The following is a 26,166-nucleotide window of genomic DNA, read 5'->3' on the forward strand; positions in this document are numbered from 1 at the left end:
CAGCTAGCGGCTGGGAAGGGATTCCAGGTTCTGATTTAAAAGCTATTGGACTCACACCTGGGAGAGGCTTCCTAATTTAATACTCCAGATGGTTTTTCATAAACAGTGAAGCAGAAAACAGCAACGGGCTCAATGAGACATACATTTGGCAGGCAACTGATTTGAAGAAAAATTTTTAATTAACAGTTCTCTCAGCTTCTGTTTGTTACATTTGAGGTCTCAAGAAGGCAAGCTATTGTCTTCAGAATTTTTTAAACTTTTTTTGCAGGTAAATGCCATTTTGGTGTCAATAGTTTTCATTTGTTAAACATGGATTGGGCACCAGGCATCATTCCTGACACTAGTCATGAAGTTTGCAATGATAAACACAAGCACAGAAGAGGATGACAAGTAGGAATGTTTACAGGAATCTATTTGGGTAGAGGAGCAAGCAGCCAACTGGGGAGGGGGCTAGGAAAGCCCTCTGGACTCTTACTGCCTTTTCCTCCCTCATCCACACAGAGTCACAGGTGACAGACACTTTCCCTGCTCTTTATTTGTTGTACCAATGTCATCTGTGAACTCAGAAAGCTTCACTTCAGTCCTCTGTGTTTAGCTGCTACCATAAAATGAGAATAACAGAACTGATTATTTCTTGTAATTAGTAACTAGTACTTTGCAAGAGTAAGGAAGAAGTGGAATCCAATTTCCTGAATATTTATGTGACTTTATAAGTAATATAATATAAGGTTTGTAATTATGCATCTTTTACGCATAAAGTTTAGACACCTAAAAATAAAGTATTTTAGAATATTGATCTTCTGCGTAGTGTCATTTGTTAGGTAGAATGTGGGGCCGGCCAGTCATAAAGTAAAGCCTTGTTGTTAGTACATTACCACCCTGCTTACTAGACTTAGATAAGCCACCTCAGTCTAGTTACCTTCTTAATAATTGGGGAATACAATTCCTATCTACTTTTTTTCTTGATAATTGGGAAATACAGCGTCCTCTCTACTTTTGAAATGTAATCATCCCAACTGATACCAACTATAAAATGAATATTTCATCATGTCTAATAATAATAGCTACCTTTCCTTGAATGTCTGTAATGTACAGGTATGGTGCCAGATTCTTTACATTATCTCTTATCTCTATTGACCAAAATAGGTATTATTAGTCCAATAGTTCACTCATTCATTCAACAAATACCTGTGTGCCAGGCACCATCCCAGGTGCTAGAGATGTATCAGTGAGCAAAACAGCAAAAAATAAAAAATAAAAATAATAATCCATGTTTTCATGGAACTTAAGCTCAAAGGGTTAAGCTCAAGACCACACTAGTAAGTGGTGGAGTCAGGGATCCAGCCAGCTCTTCCTGATCCTTTGCATTATATCACCAGTGTATCCATCAGTGCAGTACATTGAAAAATTGCCAAACAGTTTTTTGATGGAAAGCTTAAATTTTGGAAAATGTTAAATACCGTATTTCTTTGATTCTATCAGTTCCATTGACGATAAGACACTGTACGTTAATTTAATGACAATTCGGGATTGATTGGATGGGGAGTGGAACTTTGCTAATGGAAACATTTTAATTTACATCCGATTCCAGAAACACTAGCATGTGTGTTTTACTTTTTTATAAACAGAATCTAAGAATAAAAGAAATATGATCTTTAAATTTGTAAGTCAGGAACTGGTTCTCATCACCAAATTATCTAGAAAAATAAAGGCCCTAGGCCAGTTGTTTAAGCTTGTTATATACAACACTGTAGCAATTAGTGCAAATGAATTAGGCAGACTTAGAATAGTACGATAGGAAATTTTTTTTGTTTTCCTTAATTTATGAAAAATATGCAAAGTCAGAAGCAAAAAAGAGTATACAGATAATGCCAGGTTGTTTTTTGAAATGCTCATATCAGTTCACACACATGAGAAGTACTGGGTAAGTGATGTGGCTGGTCCTCATTCTCATCAACACAAGACACTAACAAGCTTTTTTCCCCCACTGTGGTGAGTTAAAAATGATCTCTCATTGTTTTCATTTTCATTTTCATGGTTACTAATCAGGTTGGGCATTTTTTTGGAAACATAATTGATTGTACTTATCTGTGGGTTACAGTGTTGAATACTATAATAATATAAGAAAGTCCTCCTACATGCAGAAATTTGAAGTTATAGACTGTTATTTTAAATTTATTTCTGTGAGAAAATTAGCCTTAAATTAAGCTATATTTAATTGTGTGATTCTTCAGAAACATAACTTATATACAATTCAGCCACCCCTGATTTCCCAATTTTGATTGGTCAAACCCTTTGCTCCCGTGTACATTTTGTTCATCTGCCATTCAGCTACGGGGGTATTTGAGAACTTGATAGTCCAGGGAGCAGGAAAAGAAGAAATGAGCAATCCTTGCCTGCCTCCTACTCTCCCTGATCTCATTCAAGGGGTTAATATCTCTGTATTGAGAAACATTCATTCTTGCAAATCTGTCAGCTTTCCTCCCACAAGGTTACAGTATCCCAAATGGGGGAGCTAGAGGTTAAGAAAATTGGGTGGAATAAGTGATGAATTATTTGGTGTTCCTCCTCTTTCTTATATTTTGTGTAGGTGTGCACCAGGATATTTTGGGAATCCCCAGAAATTTGGAGGTAGCTGCCAACCATGCAATTGTAACAGCAATGGCCAGTTGGGCAGTTGTGACCCCCTGACTGGAGGTAAGATTGATGCACACCTCTTTTAACCTGCATTTAACAGGCTAAGAACTCAAGCAAAAATTTTCAAGAAGCATACTACATAATTACAGCTAACAAATTGTCCTCTTGTTTTGACAACCTTGGGGATGCTTAGGTAGTATTTACAGCTTTGGTGAATAACTTACTTCAATTTTTTTTTAAAGTAAATTGTTTTTAAAACTCAACTAATTATAGCTAAAATAACTTCAGACCCTACTGTGGTGAGTTTGCTGAGATCTCCCTTTTGCATTGTAGGGTTATCATCACATCAACTTTCTTTGTGTGTGTATCCGAAGAAGTGCGATGGGGGAGGGTAACTGGGATGGATTTTACACACCAAGGAAAAGATAATTAGTGGGAGTTAGTATGGATTTATTAAGAATAACTTGGAACAAAAAGGAATACTAGTCTCTTCCTTCTTTGATGGAGAATATTAATAGGATTTATCAGAAAAATGTCATTGACATAGTATAACACCAGACACTTAGATAAAACCTCTCATCATAAAGCTATGGACAAGATGAAAAACTAAATCCTGGATATGTGGATTAGATCTGGTCAAGTGACTGTTCCCAAAGGAATGCAGAGTAAATGGATTAATGCCAGTCCAAGATGAGGTATCTGTTGTTGTTTTAATCCATTTCTGTTGTTTACAACAAAATACTTGAAATTGGGTGATTTATAAAGAAAATGAAATATTGCTTACAGTTTTAGAGGCTATAAAGTCCAAAGTCCGGGAAACACAGCTGGCAAAGGTCTTGGTGGTGGTGATAGTGATGACAGGGTATCACATTGCAAAAATAGCAGAGCAGAGAAAGACTCAGCTCTTCATTCACTCTTCTTTTAAAGCCCTCAGAATCATACCCTGACCACTATTTTTAATCCATTCACTACGGCATGGTCCTGCAATCTAATCACCTCTTCAAGGCTCCACCTTTCAATTACCGTGATAGGATTTCCCACCCTTGGCAGTTACAGAGGGAATTAACCCTCACTGAGGTTGAGGGGCATCCAGTCAACAGCAGTCGTCATGCCTCAGGACTCCATCCTTGGCTCCATCTTGTTCAATGTTTTTGACCTGGATGGAAGTATAGAAGGGATGCCTACCCAGTCATCAAATGACACGAAGGTGGGAAGGATGGCAAATGCTTCCTATGACACATTTAGAATACAAAAGGGCCTCAACAGCCTGGAATCATGGGCCAGTTCTAACCAGACAAAATTATGTTTGGGATAAGCATATCATCCTATAGTTGAATGGGGAAAAATCAACCTTTAAGTATGTGATAAGTGAGATGTGGCTTAGTAGCAGGAGGTGCAAAAAGGCTTAAAGTTGTAGTCAGCAGTAAGTTCAGTATGATTCAAGAATGTGATGTGGCCCTTAAGACACCTCAGACTATCATGACTGAGTTCTGGTGTCTAAAGCCAGGTGGTTCACCATCCCTTGGCACAGTGCTCATGGAAGTCCTCACATGAAGTTTATGTCTTTAGAAGATAATAGATGAACTACAGTTTGTTCAGAAAGAGAGCAAGACTGTGAAGGGACTTGAAACTGTGTCACATGGGGAAGCATTGACCAGGGCAGTGAAAAGAAGACCCGGAAAGGACGTATTTGAAAGGCTGGAGTATGGGAGGAAGGTGTTCTTGTCGTCTATGGTATGATGGATAGATTATACCAAAGAATGGAGGCAAGAGGGAGATCTATTTTCTATCATTCTAAGGAAGAAGGGTAAAATGTTTAAAGCTATTTAGAGATGAAACAGACTTTTAAAAGGAGGCGATTTCTGATGTCACTGGAGATATTCAAGAAGTTGCAACATCACACACAGCTTATTCATGATATTAATACCTCTTCAACCCTCCTTTCCCCCTACTCCAATCATAAAAATAAGCAACTTGAAGAGAGGATGTAACTATTTCAAAAATGGAAGAAAATGCTGACACATGAGACTTTCGTGTTCTTGTGAGCTTTTTTTTGCTTTTTTTTTTTTTCAACTAATAATGTATGGATTCCTTGGTGATCAAACCTCAAACTTGTTGAGAAAAATTGCATGATAAATCAATCATCCACATAAACCAAGTCCCCCATAGACTGAACAGGGTGCTATGGGAGACTGAAGGAAATGAAGCCATGTTTCTTGATTGAAAGGCATTTACAGACTAAGTGAGGAAATAAAAGTGCCACTACTATATATACATTTAAGAATGAATATAAGATTTTTAAAAAGGGTGAGTAAAAGAAACCTTTAATTATATATAATAAATTAAAATGTATTCAAAGATATATAAAGGAAACATTGATTGAGTAGTAGGATCAGTTGTGATGCTTTTATCTTATTTTTCTGGCTTTCCCAAATTTTCCAAAATGAATTTATTTTTTTTGTGTGTGCAATTAATAGTCAATGTGGTTTACATATGTAGAATCTTTAAAAAAAAAAAAAAGTTGATATTATAAAGGCAGAGAGTAGAACAGTAGTTACCAGAGACTGGCAAAGGGGCAAGGGGAGGGAAAACGGAGAGGTGGCCAATGGGCACAAAGTTCAATTAGAAAGGAGGAGTAAGTTCTGGTGTTCTGTTGCACGGTAGGGTGACTATGGTTAACAGCTGAGTTTTGCCTGTTACATAATAGCTACAGGAGAGGCTTGTGAATGTTTTCACCACAAAGAAATGATAAGTATGAGATGATTGATACATTAACTACCCTGACCTGATCATTATACAACATATATATGTGTCAAAATATCAGATCATAACTCACAAGTATGTACAATTACAATGTATCAATTAAAAATTTTTCAAAAGTAAATGTAGTTTAAAAGCATGGAATATTACTGGCTGCTGAGAACAACTGTGAAAACCTCTTGTAGCATGCACAGAAAGATTTCAAGCTTAGAGTTTTGCTGTGGTGAAATCAGATTATTTTTCAGAGGGAAATAAGAAGTGATTTCAGTGTAAAACTGCGTGGCATGGGAAAGGAGCAAAAGTGGAAGGAACAAAGAATGTCCAAGGATGACCAGTAGATGTTCCTGACTATAGCTGAGAACATCAAAACAGCTTACATGTTCTGTAGTAGTGTGGGCCCACTTGCACTGTATGCCTCTATCACAGCGTCTGTCACACTGTTTGGTTATTTCTCTGCCTCTGCTGTGGGACTATTAAATCACAGGACAGTAGGGATTTTTGTCTTGGTATCTTTGCATTTCCTGCAGCTAGCATGGGGCCATGGCACAGAGTGCATGCCCAAAGGTGCTCAGTGAATGTTTGTTCAGTATTCTCAAATGATAGTTGAATGTTGAATGAACATATAGGAGGCTATCCAATGATGAAAGCCTTGATGCCAACAAATAGGAGTTTTATTTTGATAGGAAGAGCATGCTCATTATGGAGATGACCCTTTTGTAGAGAATAACTGGAGTATATAATCAGGGAGGCCATGAAAGAAGTTCAGTGGTTGGGGAGGAGGGGAGGAAGGGCAGGTGATACTAAGGAGTCAGGTGACTAAACTCTTCCAAAGCTAGCTTTTCTGAAAACCAAGTTAAAAAGCCAATGAAGAGTAAGTTTAATCACAATGCCTTCTTTGGTTATTTCCTGATTTCAGATTGCATAAATCAAGAACCCAAAGATAGCGGCCCTGCAGAAGAATGTGATGGTGAGAAAAAGCCTCCCTCTCCCTCCCAAGTTGTGGGTTTTAGTTGAAGATATGCAAGTCCCATCCTGGGATACGCAGTTTCCAGTCTGGGAAAGCAATGGTGGGAGGACTACTTATGGTCAAACGCAGCCTCTGTCACCTACTAGCTATGTGACCTTCAACAAGTGACCTGACTTCTCCAAGCCTCAGTTTTTATTATTTGTAAAATGGACACAATAACTAGACCTGGGCTGTTGGGAAAATGCTTGTAATCCTTTTATCACAATGCCTGGTAAATAGCAAGCACTCCACAAATAAAAGCTACTTATTGTTATTTTCCTCACATACGAAAGAAGCAACCAGTGGCATAGAATCACCATTTCTTTTTAAAGTGCTCCCTGTGTACAGGGATCTCCCTTTTTTCAGAATCACATCCCTCCCTGAGCTGGCCAGGGCAGTGATTTTGCCCGTGATGGTCTGTGTACATATGTTGTGCTCTCTTTGCTTCCTGTGGCTCCAGCCTGCAGCACATTTGCCTTTGATTGTGGCCCCTGCAGATTGCGACAGCTGTGTGGTGACACTCCTGGATGATCTGGCCACCATGGGCGAGGAGCTCCGCCTGGTCAAGTCACAGCTGCAGGGCCTGAGTGCCAGCGCAGGTGCTCTGGAGCAGATGAGGCACATGGAGACCCAGGCCAAGGACCTGAGGGTAAGTCCCCATGGCCCTGAGCAGATACTGGGTGAATAGGTGCTACCGGAATGGATGGTCCTCAAGTGGAAAGGGAAGAGGTTGACTCTGTTTCAGGTTCTGGAGGTTTCCTCCTTCCTCTGATCCAAGTGGAGATTAGATTTTTCCTGGTGGAAAGTATTTGTGAATACACAAAGCACTTTTAAGTGAACATTCTTTCCTCACTGAACATTTTGGCCTAATTTTTCTCATAGAGCCTTTATGTGTCTTGTATTTGGAAGACACAGGTTTGTTTATCTTTTTATGAACAAGTTTGTGTAAAATTGGTATTAATTCTTTAAATGTTTGATAGAATCTTCCAGTGAAGCCATGTAGGCCTGAGGTTTTCTTCATTGGAAGTTTTTTTAAAAAACAAAGCAAAACACAAATTCAATTTTTTTTCCATTTCAATTTTTAAGTTTTATTTATTTTATTATTACTTTTTTATTGAAAAACAGTTGATTGTACATTTTTGTGAGGTATCACGTTGAATGTCAATACCTGTGTACGATATGTGATGATCAAATCAGAACAGTTAGTATATTTGACATTACACACTGTAATCATTTTTTGTGGCCCTTTACCAATTTCTCACTAACCCCCAATTTTTAAAAAATAGGTATGAGACTATTTGGATTATTTATTTCTTTTTGAGTGATATCTGGTAGTTTGTGCCTTTCAAATAATGTGTCCATTTCATCTAAGTGATCAAATGTATTGACATAAAATTGTTTATAATGTACCCTTATTTTTTTCTTTTTAATTTATTGATTTATTATTATTATTTTTACATTCTAAGATGTTACAGAGCAGTTGGGGAGGAAGGGGAGAAGGGAAAGTGGAGGGAGATAGGGTGTGAGGAGTAGGAAGGAGGGAGGGTAGGGCATGGTTGAGGCCTGTGTCACCCCCTCATTCTGGCAGGGGAGCCCAGGGGGCTTCTGGCAATGGCCTAGTGGTCATCACTGGGCTGGATTGGACATTGGGAGGGCATGGCTGAGTCCCTTGACGCCTCACTGCCCTGGCTCAGGGGCCCAGGATGCTTCTGGTGACAGCCTGGTGGTAGTTGCTGGGCTGGATGTGGACATTGCGGGGGAATGGCTGAGACCCTTGACTCCCCACCACTCTGGCTCGAGAGCCAGGGGCACTTCTGGTGGCAGCTGGGTGGTCATCGCTGGGCTGGATACAGATGTCAGAGGAGCATGGCTGAGGTCCTCAGCCCTTTTTCCCCCCCAGCTTGGGAACCTGGGGGGCTTCTGGTCCTTTTAGGTTTTACAAAGTGTTCTTTGGTGGTGTTAGACCTTTACTGGTTAATATCAGAACTTTGTCTCTGATCTGTGAGTGTTTCTTTTGCTTCTGTGTTGGATTATTAGCTGCCCCCACCACTTAAACTCTACACTGGAACTAATTTGTTGTCCTTTGCTTACTTCTAAAATGGGGAACTTCTTGTGGGAACTGGCACTTTGAGCCCTGTGGTTGAGCTAAATTTCTGCTTTGCTGCTGATTCTCTGGGGAAGGCTTTTTGTGCAGCTCAGGTTTTAATTGTTGACCTTTTAAGTACTGCTGGATCTTGTGAGGTCTGGTACACTTGGGATGTGTGGAAATTCTGTCTGGGCCTGAGACTTTCCAGCAAACTCACCCCCTACAGTTCTATATTCCTGACCAGTCTCCATTGGGTGGTCCTGTGCTGAGTGGGGGGCAGATCAGCTGTTCTTGCTGTGCCTCAATGCTCCCCTGGTGGGCCCGTCTCCCCCACCCTCTCACTCCAAACATTTCCCATGGGATGGGCCGTGCACCTGTCCCTTGCGATGACTCATCAGCCTCTGAGTGGCTCCTTTTTTCAGTTGTCTGTGGCCCCTCACTGCTATGTGGGTCCACGGAAACCCTGTCAGTGGTCTGGCTGGCCTGGGGGCCACCAAGGCCCTCCTCTCCCTGCCACCTCTAAGCAACTTTATCTGAAGAGCACAGCTGCTGCTTTTGCCAGCTCCTGCTCCATGCGCTCACCAGGGCCAGCCTTGAAGTGGCTGGTGCTCGAAATGGTTAGAGCGGTCCTTTCTCTCACCATGGCTTCTGCTGCCTTCATGAGCTCTGTACATCTCTCCTCCTCTTCCCCTGAGCTCTAGCAGCCCCAGCTTGGCCGTTGTTGCTTTTTTTTTTAAGATGACCGGTAAGGGGATCATAACCCTTGACTTGGTGTTGTCAGCACCGCGCTCTCCCAAGTGAGCCACAGGCCGGCCCTTCTTATTGTCCTTTTTAATACCTGCAAAATTTGTAGTGATGTCCTCTCATTTATTCCTGATATTGGTAACTTATGTCTTATCTCTTTATCTTGTTTATTTTGGGTAGAGTTTTATGAATTTTATTGATCATCTTATTTCATTGATTTTCTCCATTGTTTTTCTGATTTCAATCTCATTGATTTCTGTTCTTATCCACATTTTTTTCTTCCTTCTGCTTGCTTTGGGTGTAATTTAATATTCATTTTCTAGTTTCTTGTTTTGTTTTTGTTTTTGTTTTGGCAGCTGGCCAGCACAGGGACCAAAGCCTGGATTTTGGTGTTATCAGCACCTCACTCTAACCAACTGAGCGAATCCGCCAGCCCTATTTTCTGGTTTCTTGAGATGAAAACTTATTTTATTAATTCAAAACCATTTCTGTTTCTAGCATAAACATTTAATGCTATAAATTTTCCCCCACGCACTATTTTCATTCTCATTCAATTCAAAAGGTTTTCTGATTTCCCTTGTGACATATCTTTCACCCATGAGTGATTTAGAAGTGCGTTGCTTAATTTCCTAATTGGGGATTTTCCAGATAATTTTCTATTATTGATTTCTAATTTAAGTCTGTTGTGGTCAGAGAGCATAGTTTAAATGATTTTAGTTCTTTTAAATGCGTGGTTTGTTTCATAGCTTAGATTATGGCCCATCTGGGTGAATGTTCTATGTGTACTTGAAAAGAAAGTGACCAGGGTGAGAAGTAATTGGGCCTAAAGTGCCCACAGGGCCAGAGTCAGGCTTCCTGGGAGAAACTGAGGGCTGCTCTGCCAGTCTATGGAGGCTAAAAAACAACTTGGAAACTGTCCAATGCTCATTGTTGGGCAATGGCTATATGAGAACCTAGGAAAGTTACTGGGGCTGAGCAAATCCACAAACCTGAATCTGTGCTGGAATGTAACATGCCCAGTGTCACCATAGAGTACAAGTCCTAAACTGCCCATGTAAGATCTGGTCCTGGACTGGAGGGTCCAGAGTGGAGGCGGTGATACTATGAGATCACTAGACAGGGCCCAGGGAGTGCAGAGAGGAGGAAACATCCAACTCAGAATGAGCCTGCAAACATTTTAACAGACAGATAACAATAGGAGAGACACCCAACAGAAGTGACAGTCAAGGGATGAGTTGACTTAAGATAAAATGAAAATGATAGCACAATCAGAAAATTACTTTGAAAAAAACACCCAATAGAAGGAACAAGAATTAGGAAATTTGAGGGGGAAAAAGCCACCAGAAATCAAACAAAGAGAGGTAGATATGAAAAGACACCTCTGGAAATCAAGGAAATGAAATAATATATAGTCATTGAAGTAAAATTCAGTAGATGAGATAAACCGAGACTAGACACAGTGAAAGAGGCTTTGGGGAAAGTTTAATAAGTTCTTTTGGAATGAGGGATAATTCTAGTGGCTATAGCTAAGTATATACAAAAAAAATCATCTAGAAAAATGGCTCTTTTCCAGCTTTTCAGGGTAATTATGGACCGTAGTTTAATAGGCTTAATGTGGGGAGAGGGGAGCCTTTATGTTTTGAGAAAAAAGGAAGCAACTTGAGTTACTTTGATTTCATCAATACAGCCCTGCACCTCTTTTCTGTATTCATCCTATGAGCATGCTCTGTGCCAAGTTCTTTCCTTAAGTCTCACAACATTCCTACGAGGAAATGAAGTTATTTTCATTTTGCAGGCATGGAGGAGCTAAGTAACTCACCTAAGATCACACAGCTAGTACATAGTGGTTCTAGAAGAATTCATATCAAGATCTAACTAGAAAGACCAAGCCATACCCCCATCTCTCTTATCCAGGTGTTCTGCTGACATTCTGAATAGTGATGTGCCTTAGTTTTCCCATAGTAAAATTAACAGAAATATCTTCTTTCTGTATCACACAAACTCAGTGAAAATTCAGAAGGAATAAGTTTGAGAAGGGAACTAACATTTTTTAATGCTCTTGTACACATGCCATTTTAGAATACATTAACTCATCACCAAAACCAACCATGCCACTTAATATGATAATCCCCACTTACTAGTGGAGGAATAAGGCTTAGTGAGGTTCATCTACTAAGTGGTAGACATAGTCTTTGGACCTAAGCTCCAAAGCCTGTATTCTTTTACCCAGCATTGGCTCTGACATCCACATGGAGATAATAGTATCATTTTTTCTTGTAAACTTTTTCAATGGGCTTCCATTCTCTCATTTGTAATATAAGGCTATTCACCTACATGAACTCTGAGTTCTCTCTAGCTCTATTAGATTAGATTATTTGAGTCTAATGGTTCCTTCAATAAAGTAGACATATATACTGCTTTTAGTATTATCAGGTTAACTATAGATTTTAAAAAACTGAATTTTTTATAGAATCTGAAAATCGAGTAAGTATTGCCCTCATTTCTGTAAGGTTAAGTCATTAATTTAAGTAAGGTATCTCTTGTCTCTTTACATTTTTCACATTTGCTACTTTATTTTAGAGCTGTATCACAATTTACATCAGAAAATAGATTCTTCATGTAACTTATTTCAAAAAATTATGGTTTTTTCCTGGGGAACTAGCACATTCATTTGGTCTTGCTAAATGAATCTTTTCATTTCATTACCACATTTACCAGGTTGATAGGATTTCGTCTAAATCTCCACTCTAAAATGAGATTAGCTTTGTGTTTTTCTTTCAGAATCAGTTGCTCAACTACCGTTCTACCATTTCAAATCATGGATCAAAAATGGATGGCCTGGAAAAAGAGCTGAGTAATTTGAATCGTGACTTTGAGACTTTGCAAGAAAAGGTAATGTGTTAGGTCAATTACCTTACCTTTTTTTTTTTTTTTGCTTTCAAAATATTTTTAGTATTTTTCTCCCATCAATTTTATTTGTTTCTTATCAATTTATTTTTTATATAGGCTCAAATAAATTCCAGAAAAGCACAAACATTATACAGCAATGTGGATCAGACAACCCAAAGTGCCAAAGAGCTGGACACAAAGATTAACAATGTCATCCGGAATGTGCAAAGTAAGCAGAGTTACTCGGTCCAATTAAATGTTTTTTTTTGTTCCATAGCCTTTGTTGTATGCTGAAAGAATTCCCTTTAAGAGTTCACGGCTGAGCGCGGTGTGGCCTGTCACAAAAAGACAAAAAAAAAAAAAAAAGTTCACTATTAGGAGAAAGATCCTATAGTGATACTAAAAAACTAACATGAAACCTTCATAAAAGTTTCTGCCTTTTTTTAAGTGTTGCGCTAGAGCCCAGAATTCCCAGTTTAATAAACTACTCGATGTTTTCTAGTTCTCTTGAAGCAGATCTCTGGGACAGATGGAGAAGGAAACAACGTACCCTCGGGTGACTTTTCCAGAGAGCTGGCTGAAGCCGAACGCATGATGAGAGAATTGCGGGATCGAAACTTTGGAAAGCACCTGAGAGAAGCAGAAGCAGAAAATAGAGAAGCTCAGCTCTGTAAGGACACTCCCAAATTCTTGTATCCGATCCATTCTAATTGGTTTGAAATATGATGTGCAAAGTACAGTGTTGAGTTCCCAGTGATGGTGCAAGGTCTTCTCATTTCAGCGAACACTAATTAATGTTAGAGCAGCACATGGTGGCGACAATGGGTAGTGCCCCTAAGAGACCAAGAGTCTTTTCTCCAAGTTACCAGGGGGCTACAGAATATAACATCTTACCATCATGCAAAAAAAAGGTTCTTCTCCTAAATGTTAGATATTGATACCTTTTTTCCTTTTTAATTGCATTTACAGTATTCTGACATTCACTCACCTCTTTCCAATTTTCTCATTATATCTTTTTTTTTTTTTTTTTTTTTTTTTTTGGTGGTTGGTCAGTATGGGGATCTGAACCCTTGACCTTGGTGCTTACATCTTTTAATGGTCACCTCACCACTATTGGATTTTTGAACCACAATTTGATATTATCACTCCTATTACAAAAAAAGTGGATATACTAGAAATTAACTGAGTATATCTAAAGATTTTGATTGAGAAAAAAATGCTTCATTAGCTCAAAACTCAGAAATGTTAGCTTGGTGCGTATTTTTTCAAGTACTAGTATTTATTCTCTAGTAAAATGATGTACCTACCGGTGGTTAATATGCAGATAGTAAGTTTTGTTAAGCATTTGTATTGTTCAAATTTGGTATTAGTCTTACTTTTAATTGTAAGGAGGGGATATTAGCAGTGGAAGGAGCATACACTTTATACTCTGCAGCTCTAGTTCAAGTCCCAGGTCTGACTGGTTATACAACCTTGAGTTGATCCCCTAATTTCTCGGGGCCTCCCTTTCCTTGTCAGAAACATGAGAATGAGAATTACTGTTTTCATGTGGGCATTATGGGAGCTAAATGAGGCAGTGAGTACAGTGTACATGGCAGATCTGCCTAAATGTTAGTTTCCTTTCCCATTCTCTCAAAAGTTCAAGTTCAACAAGTAGAAACTCGATTCACTTTCTGTAGTTTTATAACTTGGCTTCAATGTGCTCACCTCGTAAGTGGGAAACATAAAGTGATGTATTACAGTGCTGAACCGGATAAGGAGCTGGCTGGAAACCCACCAGGTGGAGAACAATGGACTTGTTAAGAGTATACGGGATTCTTTAAATGAATACGAAGCTAAACTCAGTGACCTTCGCACCGCACTGCAGGAGGCAGCTGCCCAAGCAAAGCAGGCCACTGGCCTTAACCAAGAAAACGAGAGAGCTTTGGGTGCCATCAAGGTAAGTTCACAGTTAGAAACTGCACACTTTCACTAATGGTAAGGATGAAGGAAGCAGGGATATTTATTCTTACAACATGTTATAGCCGGGCACCTGTCTGCACGTCTAGTTATGCCACTTCAGACCTTGATCAAATAGGAAACAGGCATTAAGTGCAATGACGAAGTCATCTCTACTGCTCAGCTACCAGGAAATATCCTGAGCAGACAAGTAGTGCAAATGCTTCACCCCTACCCCTGGCTAGAAGGGTATTGGAGGAATAATGTTGCCACCTAGATGAGAAATTAATATTGTTATAATTAATTCAAAATGTCCATTAAAAAAAAAAACTTTAATTTAAATTTATTTTTCCCAATTGACAGGTGATAATTGTATATATTTATGGGGTACAATGTGATATTTAGGTACATGTATACACTGTGCAATGATCATATCAGGGTAATTAGCATATCCATTACCTAAAACATTTGTCATTTATTTGTGCTGGAGACATTCAAAATTCTCTCTACTAGCTATTTAAAATTATACAAAAAATTATATATTATGTTTTAAATAACTGACTTTTTGTGTCAGATATGTAAATATCATTATCATAATCACCAGCAAGGTCATGTTAGGCCATTACCTGCTTTATAGGAAATAAAATACAGGCCACATACAGAAGCTGCAGTGATGGAATTCAGAGCTCAAGATTTTATAGTTTATATTTTTTACAGTGAACATCATGAGTTAAAACAACAACAAAAAAGTGAGGGGTTATAACATCATGCTAAGATCAAAGTTGAATAACATAGGACTGACCCCAAAAGAGGAGGAACTTGGTAAATGAAAATAAATGATGTCTTAGCAGATGACTATGTGCCCAGCTCCCAAAGCCTCTTTAGGTAGTAACACCTCTTTTTGGAGTCACTGATTATGCCAAGGGAAGGGAGCAGGATCCAATTTTGTGGATCTCTGAACTTTGACAGCCTCTTGGCCTGGCGTTCTCAGGTCCTGTAATCTCTCATTCTAGTGCCTGCTACATCTTCATGGGTACTGCACGCAGAGTTGGTGCTGATGGTTGATGCTGGTTTATTTAGTTAAAATCCCTCGTTCTGTTCCACAAATCAGAGTTTAGTAATATAGCCACCCCATTGGCCGAGTTGACCCCCAGTGTAGAAGCCTTCAACAGTGACAGCAATGGTTTCATTGGCATATAGTTTGAGGAAACCATGGCAACCTGCCCGCACTGCAGAGAGAACTGATTTGCCATTGCTTTGTAATTGCCTGGATGATCTTTAGGTTCAAGAAAACATTCTGACTGAAATTACTTATGTGCTGTTGTCTGATAACTATGTCTGTGTCTTCTGATAATATATCACAGAGCCCAAGCAGATATTCTCTTTTTTCTCTTCAGAGACAAGTGAAGGAAATAAATTCCCTGCAGAGTGATTTCACCAAGTATCTAACCACTGCAGATGCTTCTTTACTGCAAACCAACAATGTGCTGCAGCTGATGGAAAAAAGCCAGAAGGTAGAGGAGATTGCTTGTTCTCTAGAAAATCTAAAAACATTTAAATTCTATTGCCAGGAAACTATTAGAGGGGCTGACCTATTTTTTCCTCTGAGTATATGTATTTTAGGTGGAGGAAATATACCAAAATGTTAACAGTGGTTCTCTGTTAGGGGAGGGGTATGAATGATATGTCTTATTTATGCAGATCTGTATGACCTAATTTGTTTGCAATAAGCAAATCATTTTTGTGATAACAACAACAAAAAAACAACTGCTATACTATTTTAAAAATATCAAGCATACCTTTATTAACAGAAGACATTTAAGACTTGATAAAAGATTGACAAAATTTCTTAGCAGCACAATGTGCATTTTGAAAGTGTCTTTTATAATAGCTATTTCTGAATCATAAAAAAGTCCCTTGGTTTAATACAGCGTTACATTGATGACATTGTGCTTTTATAAAACCTGCTAACAGGGATACCCATCATAAGGAAAATGTTGAAGATGGTGGTAAAACTTGGGAGAACATTATCAATGCCACTATCTGATGTAACCAAGAATTAACTGGTGTGGTAAATGGGCTTAGAAAATATAATTTCTGGTTGTTGTCTCCTGGAAATGTGTCATTTATGACAGAATTTGTGAAAATGGCATATACATTCTTTCTTTGAATTTATACTGTCTTTGTTTACTTGGAAAAAATAGGAATACGAAAAATTAGCTGCCACTTTAAATGATGCAAGACAAGAACTAAATGACAAAGTGAGAGAAGTTTCCAGATCAGCCAGCAAAGCGTCCTTGGTGGTGGAGGCAGAGAAGCACGCGCAGTCTTTACAGGAGCTGGCGAAGCAGCTGGAAGAGTGAGTGTGTGGCCTGCACAGATCCAGATGGGCTTGTGCTGCCCCTGGCCCTCCCCTGGGCTCACTTGGTCTCCAGAGCAGCGTGGAGGGCAGGGTCAAAGCCAAAGTCCAGTGGGACCCAGGGCCTGGGTCAGAAACAGGCCAGCAGTGGAGGAGCTGATTCCCAGCTGTGTCCTTGGGGCAGAGCTTCAGAGACCTGAAGAAATGGGAGGGCCAGGGAGGATATCAGCTGTAGGCAGGGGAAGGCTGCTGGGGGACTTAACCCATTGGTCTTCCAGGATCAAGAGAAACGCCAGTGGGGACGAGTTGGTGCGCTGTGCTGTGGACGCCGCCACTGCCTACGAGAACATCCTCAATGCCATAAAAGTGGCCGAGGACGCAGCCAACAAGGCCAGCAGCGCGGCTGAGTCTGCCCACCAGGTGGGCATCTGCGCGAACAGCTTCTCTAGATTTGCTCTGGCAATGGCTCATTTTCTTATTTTCTTTCCATGTGCACTGAGGAATATGCAAAAGCATCATTTTAAGTTAGAGCTTGTTATATAGAATAGAACATGCTCTAGATATGGGTCATTTTTGTATTTACTTGACTATTTGACGTCTACAGTACAGTTCAAAAACTACAATATTTTAAAAACCAGATAGAAATTACACTGATTATCTGTTTTGAACCTAAATAAATATTATATCCTGCTTCTTACCAGATATGCTTTTGTGCGGTGATTAAATATTAACATTTACCAAAAAGAGGGAAATTTTGTAAACAATTTGATTACTGTTTTCTCCCAGTCTTTGGTCTTACATCTAGTCATGTCTGTGGAGTCCTGTGGGATCTTATATGTATCATATTCTTATATCTGAAAATAAAGGACAAAATATTAAATATCAGAGCTGGGGGACAGACCTGCTTGGATGGTTGATAACTTTTATCTTCTAAAGCTTCGCAACCTGAAAGCAACTAAGTTCTCCCTTCCCTTGTTGCAGGGAGTATTATACAAGGGGCAGTGAACAACTGAGACAGGTATCACATAATTTGTTAGTATGTCACCAGGGGCGGGTCCACCTCCCCAAGCCACAGATGTCTCCTAGAGCCCTAACTGTATCTTTCATGGTACAGTCTACTTCTTACCCCCTTTTCCCCTTTTGAACTTCATGCTTTAAAGAGTAAACACAAGAGCCTTAAACTAGGATGAAAACCTTACTCTCTATTTTTCAAGGTATAGCATATGTTTAAGGCTAATAAATACTTTGTTTTCAGACAGTGATAAAGGAAAATCTTCCAAGAAAAGCTAAAACCCTGAGTTCTGACAGTAACAAACTGTTAAAGGAAGCCAAGACAACACAGAAGAAGCTACAGCAAGGTATTGGGTGTGTGGGCAGTGGCAGGATTAGTCAGGGGCTTTAAATGGTCTGTAGGACCAGGAGGGGCAGCTCAGAAGCAAATGCTCTTTTTCTTTTTAATTAATTAATTATTATTATTATTTTTACATTCTAGGATGTTGTTGCAGAGCGGTTGGGGGGGGAGGGCCAGGGGGAGTGGGAGGAGAAGGTGGGGGGATGGTTGAGGCCCGTGGCACCCCTCTCATTCTGGCAGGAGAGCCCAGGGGGCTTCCGGTGGCAACTCAGTCACTGGGCTGGATGTGGACAGTGTCAATGCAGATGATACTTTTTAAGTTTATTTTATCAAATTATGCATCCACCCAATATTCTAAATATCCTACATCTATCAAATATGAATTAACTGCAACCTTATAAACATAAATAAATCTTGAGGGGGATAGGCCTATTTGGCCTGGCCTTGGTGGGGGGACTATTTTAATTTAATCCACTTGTGATCAGGGTATTGGGAATCCACATACCAAGATCTTTAGTTTCAGGTCATTAGAGCAACTGTTTCAAAATTTCTTAAGTCCTAAAGTCTTAGCAGACAAAAGTACCAAAAAGAACAAACAAACAAAAAACAAAAACAAAAAAAACACCTCACTGTTCACTACCACTGTGAAGCATAAGAATTTTTTAAGCATAAATTTTATGTTTGGAAAATTCCCACTTATTTTATTTAATTTTTTTTAAAGGAATTGAACTGTCTCAATCTTACCAAATTCCTGTGTTCTGAAAATGCTGTGTCTGGGTTTCTCTGGTCTCTTGTGGCCATCCAAGGCTAAGCAGGCATCTGAATCCACAGCCCTCGCTCAGCTCCTTAGTTTTTTCAGAGGAATTAGATGATGTCTTTATAAATTTACTTATTTTGCATTTTTGAAAATTAAATATATGAAAAATAAGATGCAAAAAAAAAATATGTACTAACATACAATCATTTGCCTAGCAAATTTCAAGAATTAAGATTTTCTGGTATGACATCTGCTCTCTTTACAAAAGTGAAGCTTAAAAGTAGGATTAGTGATTTAAATAGAGTTAGAAAGTTAATTACATTGCTATGTAAACCAGTCACTTAAATCATAATTTAAGTCATGTATCATCAGTATGATCTTAAAGCATTCACCAGTCATTTTCCATGACCCAAAGATGGCAATATTATCAGCTAGGAATGTCTGTTAGCTCCTTTCCTTTCATGGAATTTTAAAAATGTGTTGGTTTGGAAATGAACAGAAACAAACAATGCCTACTTCATGTCTGTATTTGCTTGGATGAGGCTCTCTCAACAGCACTCCTTTCTTTTCCTCTGACAGAAGAGTTGTTCTTCTGCATTATTCATTTGTTCATTCATTCATTCATTCAATACATATGTGCTAATATTAAGCCCTGACTAGTGCCAGGCCTGCACTAAGCAGCCTGTTGCTCTGAGCAGAGAAGTTTAGCCTTCCCCTAAGTTATTCCTGTGCATTTCCAGGGGGCCCATTACCACAAATCTCTGATGTGCTTCTGGCCTCTGGAACTGGAGGACCCCAGAGCAGTGAGTCTGGGCACATACAGTGGGTATCTCTGGGATGATTTCTAAGATGCAAGTCTGCTCAATGCTGTGCAGACACTGGCTACTTAAGGGGCCACAAATACTAATGCAGGATCAAAATCCACAAAGTAATTGCCTCTTGATGCTGTATTTTATTTTAGAAATCAGTCCGGCTCTCAAGAACCTACAGCAAACCCTAAAAACAGTGACAGTTCAGAAAGAACTAATAGACACCAATCTTACAACTGTCCTTGATGATCTTCGTGGGATAAAGAGAGGTAGGCATCTCCCTAACCCACTGGACTTGGGTTCTTTGTTGGACATTTTAAGTACTTACATCTCCCTATTTGTGTGTGCATTAGGTGACATCGATGATATGATCAGTAGTGCAAAGAGCATGGTCAGAAAGGCCAACGACATCACCAGTGAGGTTCTGGATGGGCTCAATCCCATTCAGACAGATGTGGAAAAAATTAAGGATACCTATGGGAGCACACAGAGTGAAGACTTCAACAAGGCTCTGACCAGTGCAGATAACTCAGGTATCAGGCATTTTTTGGCCAGGATCTAGTAGCCATTTTCTCATGTTTGCCTTGGTCCATTTCCACTCTTCCCCGGAAAAGTCTGATCTCAGAAACTAAAGCATTAGAAAACAGCTTCACATAATACATTCAGAGTATAGATACTTTATTAGTTAGAAGGACCAGGTAGGATGTTTTATTCTTTTTTAATCCATTGTCAGTGCTATTGATTTTCTTTTTTCTAGAGTGAAGATATAGGTTCCTGAATCATGAGGTATTGAATTATGGTTGGTATTAAGGATCAGAAACAAAGATTTTTCTTTCCTATAGTGATCAAAAAAAGGATTTGGGACCTAGACTGCAGAATAAAATCCACGATGCATTTAGGAAGGATATTACCTGAAGATATTACCTTCAATATTTGGGGCCCAAACATACCACCTAACAAACACTAGCAATAATAACATCTATATTTAACCTTTTCTCGAAGCATAATTTTAAATTTCTATTTTCTAATCTTACCCACAGTGAAGAAATTAACGAACAGACTGCCTGATCTTTTAAGCAAGATTGAAAGCATCAACCAAAAACTGTTGCCCCTGGGAAACATCTCTGACAATGTGGACCGAATACGAGAACTAATTCAGCAGGCTAGAGATGCTGCGAACAAGGTGGGGGTGTGGGGTCCCCCCAAGGCTAGTTCTTTGATAAGTTACCACATCCATAAAAAAAGGAAAGGCATTTATTTCCGGAAAAATTTGTTGTCTTTCTTGACCTAATTCTTTGGTTGCTTAAAATACAAAGGTTGATTTCCTCTTGTCATCTTTTAAAAGTGCACATGATCTTCATCCCTATATTATCTGGTATATTGGGGACATGAGGCAGTTTCTTTCCATTGAGTTTATGCAAGTGGAAAGGATTTTCTTCCAGGCCCCAGTTGATAAACTGTTATTAGAAATTCAAGTGAAGGTTCTATGGTCAGAATGTGCCAATATGATACTGCACAGGAGCTACCCTCTTGTAACTTGAAAGTTGTAGAATCCATCTTTGTTGAGGATGGAGGACGTAGGATCACTGCAATTTTTTGTCATTGGAGCACTGATTTATTAGCCTTTCTTATTTTAACCTGACATTATTTGCTTGAATTCCTGATACTCTTCTCTTACAATTTGTTTTGTCCTAAAATAGCGTAAATGAAATTTTTTGTATTTCTCAATAGTTCCTAACCAGATCTGTCTGAGATGTTTGCAGGGAGAGAGTTAGAGAATATCACTGCCCTGGAGGCACTGTAGTTGATTTCTAGGCTCAATATTGCTTCTTTTGAGCTGTAAAATCTGCCCTTTCTTCTAGGAAAGCAAAGTCCTCCCAACATAAAACCCTTAGCAGGAAGACAAAGAGCATATGGCAAGTTTGGGAGAAGCTACCCTCTTCAAACCCATACGTGCTTCATAAAAGCCAAATGAAAAAGAAAGCATTTGCTGCTTTTGCCCTTCTTTGTTAATCCACTAATTTATTCAACACAATGTGAAATGTATTAAAGCACAGGGGTTAAGAGTTGGTAACTAAGCCAGGCTATCTTGGTTTTAATTCTTGCTCTGTCACTTACGAGCTGTAAGACCCTGAGCCAGTCATTTTACCTCTCTGTGCCTCTGTTTCTTCATCTGTAGAGCAAGGTAAACAGTAGTACCAATCTCATGAGATTGTTAGGGTTAAATGAGCTAACATAGAACAGTTCCTGGCAAATAGTAAGTACTATATTAGTGGAAAATAATAAAATAAAAAAGTAATAAGCCAGTGCTTTTGAACACCTAGTTTGCACTGACACTCTCCTGGGTGCTAAGGACGCAGAGATTATTAAACCATAGTCCTGAACTCAGGCTGCTCACCAGCCACTACAGGTGGTTTTTTAAACTATGCTGAGAAGCTGGATAGAGGTGTATTACGTGTGTCATGGAAACACCTAGTTCTACCTGGAGAGGCTCAGAATAGCACAAATGAATAGCACGAACAGACATGGATAAGAATATCCATTGCAACACAGTTTATAAGCACAAAAAAATTTTGGAAAAAAGCCACATGTTTATAATAGTAAACATGAGTAAGCTGGAACTATGCATTAACAAGGATAAATCTAAAAACATAGTGCCCAGCAAAGAAAGCAAGTTGTGTAATGATGTGTACAGATGAATGCCATTTATATACAAATATTTAAACATGAAAAATAAGACTAGTTATAGTTTACAGATAAATGTATGTTTAATAGAAATACTAAAGCATATGTGGGAATTTGTGTGAGAATCTAAATCCAGAGTAGTAGTGGCCACTGAGAAGGGAGAGAGGGGAATGGGGCCAAGGGGTTCCCATTGCATCTATAATGTTTCATTTCTCAATTTGGCGATGCATGTATAGGTATATTCTCCATCTTTTTTTTTTTTTTTTTTTTTTGTATACACGGAGTGTCTTCTTAATTAAAAAGATAAAAAAGTAAGTAGAAGTTTGCCGGGTGACAAAAAGCAGAAGGGCATGCCAGGAAGAGGCTCAGACATGTGTATGGGTGTCCTGAAGGGCAGGCAGAGGGTGAGTAGCAGAGAGAGGCATGTGAGAGCCTGCAAATGGGGTGAGGGGAGCTACGGTTGACCATCGCCGGGCCCCCTGATGTAATGCCTTGTGTGTACATGATCCTCCATAACTGTTTGAATGCATGGTAGATCAGATGTCCAGTGGGTATAAGTATCATTCTGGGAGTATTATTCTTTCAGTTGTTAGAGAGTATTTATCTTCTGCATTTTAAAGCAGAGCTGCCCAACCTTGGTCCCCAGACCAGTGCTAGGCAGAGAACTTTTACAACAGGTACATTAGATATCAATATAAAGTTGAGAGTAAATGCTTAGAAACTTTTAGTAATTTGAATTACTTCAACATCCAAGCAATGTTGTGATCAGTGGACTTGTATTTTGTATGCCTTCCTTGTTTCATTTTTCTGGTAACTTAATTTGTAGTGTATTTTACAAAAGTATTAATCCATGATAGATTGGAGGGAAAACTGGTCCTTCACCGCAGAGAGTTTAAGAAGCACTATTTTATAGAGCCTTGATACACTCACTTTTTAGGGTTGAATGCCTGTAATAAATGCAATCATAATATGTAATATTTTCATGGGAAACAATTCCTTTAAAAGTGCATTTAAAAAATATTATTGACATATGTCTACTAAGTGCCTGGCACCATGAAAAGTGCTTCTATACATATTCACAAAAACTCATCTGAACAAAAACCTTCGAGGTTTGGAATTATTATCATCATCATTGTTATTGCTGGCACAGAGAATTAATGCACTTCTCAGAATCAAAGATCCCTGGCTAATAACCAGGAATAACATGAATGCTTTATCATTCAGCTTCCGAAACAGCTTCACCAGTTTATAATCCAGATCTAGGAGACATGGATGCCCCCTTGCTCCTTGTCATAACAGCCTGGGGAAGGCTAATATATGGTTAGGAGGGACAGCTGCAAAGTCTCACACACCACCTTTCTGAACATATCCACTTCCTTCACCATAGAACATTAGACACCATGTATCTTACTCCTTGCAGGTCGCTGTCCCCATGAGGTTCAACGGTAAATCTGGAGTCGAAGTCCGACTGCCAAATGACCTGGAAGATTTGAAAGGATATACATCTCTGTCTTTGTTTCTGCAAAGACCTGATTCAAGAGAAAATGGGGGGACTGAGAATATGTTTGTGATGTACCTCGGAAATAAAGATGTGAGTATGGCTTGGACATTTTTCTTGTTTTTAAAACAATATTTTTTGGAGATGTGTGCTTTTGAGACATGCAGCACAACTGTGTACACAGCAGGACGTCCCACCAAGATGTCAGCGATTCCCCTCACCTCCCGCTCACCTCCCCACTGTGGTGGCGGCCATGAGGGGCCTCCCATCCACTGCAGATTGTTAGCTGCAGGCACATCCAGAGGCGTGAGCACATATACTTGGGGTGGATGACCCTCTCCCCACTCTTCCAGGGCATCAAAATCAACGCTCCCTGGAAACCAGCAGTAGTCCTCCTGGCAGAATGTGATCCCTTCCTCTGCTTCAGGACGCCCAGCCACAGACCCTTCCTCAAGTCTGGGGATGCGGGGGTGGCGATCCATGAATGAGGACGGGAGCGAAATGAAGCGTCTCCTGCCTAACCAATAAGAAATGCAGTTGTCCCATCTCGTAAATTCATTGAACCACTACCTTATAGGCATTTTGAATGGTTGGTTTTAGCTTTTAATCCATCCTTTTAAAATATATTTCTTCGACTTAAGTGTTAGTGGAAAAAGGTAACCACTGACTGGGTTAGGATACAATTGTTGGAGAAGAAATGTCTGAAATACGATTCTCAATATTTGGAAAGTTTTAGTTGTCACTGGTGGACGTTGTATTTAAAGTTTCTTAAAATCAACATTATTATTAGTTACTCTTTCATGCTTCTAAGTGTTATTTTTTTTATAGCTTTCTTATGACATGACTTTTTGCTTTGGATTAAACAAAATGCACTTTACTCTATTCCTTCAACAAATTTATAGCATATACTATGTGCCATACCCTGTATTTATGCTAAACAAAAATCTGTTTCTTGAATGTACTTAATGCCAAGGTGCACTCAAAAATGGTTAAAATGTTAAATTTTATATTGTGTATATTTTACCACAACTTAAAAAAATTTATTTCTACCTTAAGGTGTTCACATTCTAACAGGGAAAAAAGATACACACATAACTGACCGTAGTAACATAGGTGTTATAACAGAGGCATGCACAAAGAGTTAAGAGACTGTTGTATAGTACTGGGAGAACAGAAACAAGTAACCTCCCTTACCAGACAAATCTAATGGGCAGCTGGGCCCATATCTGGTCCATCTTTATGGTAGGTGCTTGGCAAGTATTTGTAGATTGAGTGAATGGGGGAATTAGTAAATGAAGGCACTATAACATGAGCAAGGACAGTGCAGCCATTAATTAAGCATTCTGTATTATTCTATAAAAGAACGCACCTCATTTATTCTGTCTGCCAAGGCCATTGCATAAAATCCATTAATTATTTGAAATGCATCCTCTTGGGATGGGAAGTTGAGAGAATACAGCGTGCAAAGTGTTCTGAGGTGGACTTTATGTCTTCAGGCCTCCCGGGACTACATCGGCATGGCAGTGGTAGATGGCCAGCTCACATGTGTCTACAATCTGGGAGAGCGCGAGGCTGAACTTCAAGTGGACCAGACCTTGACTGAGAGTGAAACTCAGGAGGCAGTTATGGACCGTGTGAAATTTCAGAGGTACAAGTTTGATTGACAGTTGCTCTTTGTGAACCTGACCTATGCCACCACACTCTTCCATTCATACGTGTTGCTGAGCCCCATTTTTAGTAGCTTGGCTTTGAATTTTTTCATTTACCTTTCTGTCTAATTTCTTTTTCAACAGAATTTATCAGTTTGCAAGGCTTAATTACACCAAAGGAGCCACATCCAGTAAATCAGAAACACCCCAATTCCATGACATGGATAGTGGAAATAGCAATACACTCCTTAATTTGGATCCTGAGAATGTTGTATTTTACGTTGGAGGTTACCCATCTGACTTTAAAGTAAGTATAAATATTATTTCACTGAGTAAAAATATTTCAATTTTAATTTGGTATAATGACTTCGTGTTTCTATTTCAATTATTAACTATATATAAAATGGTTTTACTGTATATTCTTAAAGCACATCTAGAGATAACAGCTAACACTGAGTAGTTCTATGCAGTGTTCTAAGCTTAAGTATATTATTTTTAAAAAGTGTCATTATTACCATTTTACTTATGAGGAAACTGAGACAGAGAAGTTTAATAATTTGTCCAAGGTCATACAGCTAGTAAATAGCAAAGCCAGGGCACCTGGCTCCAGTATATACATTCTTAACCCTTATGTTATGTTGACTGTTAAAAGTGATAGATTTATATTACTTTTTTGTCAACCTGATCGTTGCCCTTTGTTCAATTAATGGAAGATTTTTTTCATTTTGTTTCATTTTCAGCTTCCCAGTAGACTAAGATTCCCTCCATACAAAGGTTGCATTGAATTAGATGACCTCAATGAAAATGTTCTGAGCTTGTACAACTTCAAGAAAACTTTCAATCTCAACACGACTGAAGTGGAGCCTTGTAGAAGGTAAATAAAATCTGGAAACTAGTATCTCTGTAACTGGGCTTTTATATAACAAAGTGAGGGGCCAGAATATGCTGGTGATGTTGCTGGTTGTTTTAAGCCAGTAGTTCTTCGGTTATGCTTACAT

At 39.1% G+C, this 26,166-nt stretch overlaps 1 protein-coding gene across 1 annotated transcript in view; it reads left to right on the forward strand.

The window, feature by feature from the left end:
- Nucleotides 1-26,166, forward strand: part of LAMA3 (laminin subunit alpha 3) — a 242,277-nt gene that overhangs the window by 184,366 nt on the left and 31,745 nt on the right. The window contains exons 42-59 of the mRNA XM_063076630.1: nucleotides 2,591-2,697; nucleotides 6,314-6,364; nucleotides 6,901-7,052; nucleotides 12,015-12,125; nucleotides 12,240-12,351; nucleotides 12,625-12,792; nucleotides 13,865-14,061; nucleotides 15,458-15,574; nucleotides 16,265-16,419; nucleotides 16,698-16,839; nucleotides 17,675-17,777; nucleotides 19,489-19,605; nucleotides 19,690-19,869; nucleotides 20,377-20,519; nucleotides 23,442-23,612; nucleotides 25,016-25,167; nucleotides 25,313-25,475; nucleotides 25,909-26,042. Of these exons, the coding sequence (XP_062932700.1) occupies nucleotides 2,591-2,697; nucleotides 6,314-6,364; nucleotides 6,901-7,052; nucleotides 12,015-12,125; nucleotides 12,240-12,351; nucleotides 12,625-12,792; nucleotides 13,865-14,061; nucleotides 15,458-15,574; nucleotides 16,265-16,419; nucleotides 16,698-16,839; nucleotides 17,675-17,777; nucleotides 19,489-19,605; nucleotides 19,690-19,869; nucleotides 20,377-20,519; nucleotides 23,442-23,612; nucleotides 25,016-25,167; nucleotides 25,313-25,475; nucleotides 25,909-26,042 (2,475 nt within the window). The remainder of the gene's footprint in view (nucleotides 1-2,590; nucleotides 2,698-6,313; nucleotides 6,365-6,900; nucleotides 7,053-12,014; nucleotides 12,126-12,239; nucleotides 12,352-12,624; nucleotides 12,793-13,864; nucleotides 14,062-15,457; nucleotides 15,575-16,264; nucleotides 16,420-16,697; nucleotides 16,840-17,674; nucleotides 17,778-19,488; nucleotides 19,606-19,689; nucleotides 19,870-20,376; nucleotides 20,520-23,441; nucleotides 23,613-25,015; nucleotides 25,168-25,312; nucleotides 25,476-25,908; nucleotides 26,043-26,166) is intronic.

Source organism: Cynocephalus volans, chromosome 13 (assembly GCF_027409185.1).
Source record: "Cynocephalus volans isolate mCynVol1 chromosome 13, mCynVol1.pri, whole genome shotgun sequence".
Classification (NCBI taxonomy): Eukaryota; Metazoa; Chordata; class Mammalia; order Dermoptera; family Cynocephalidae; genus Cynocephalus; species Cynocephalus volans.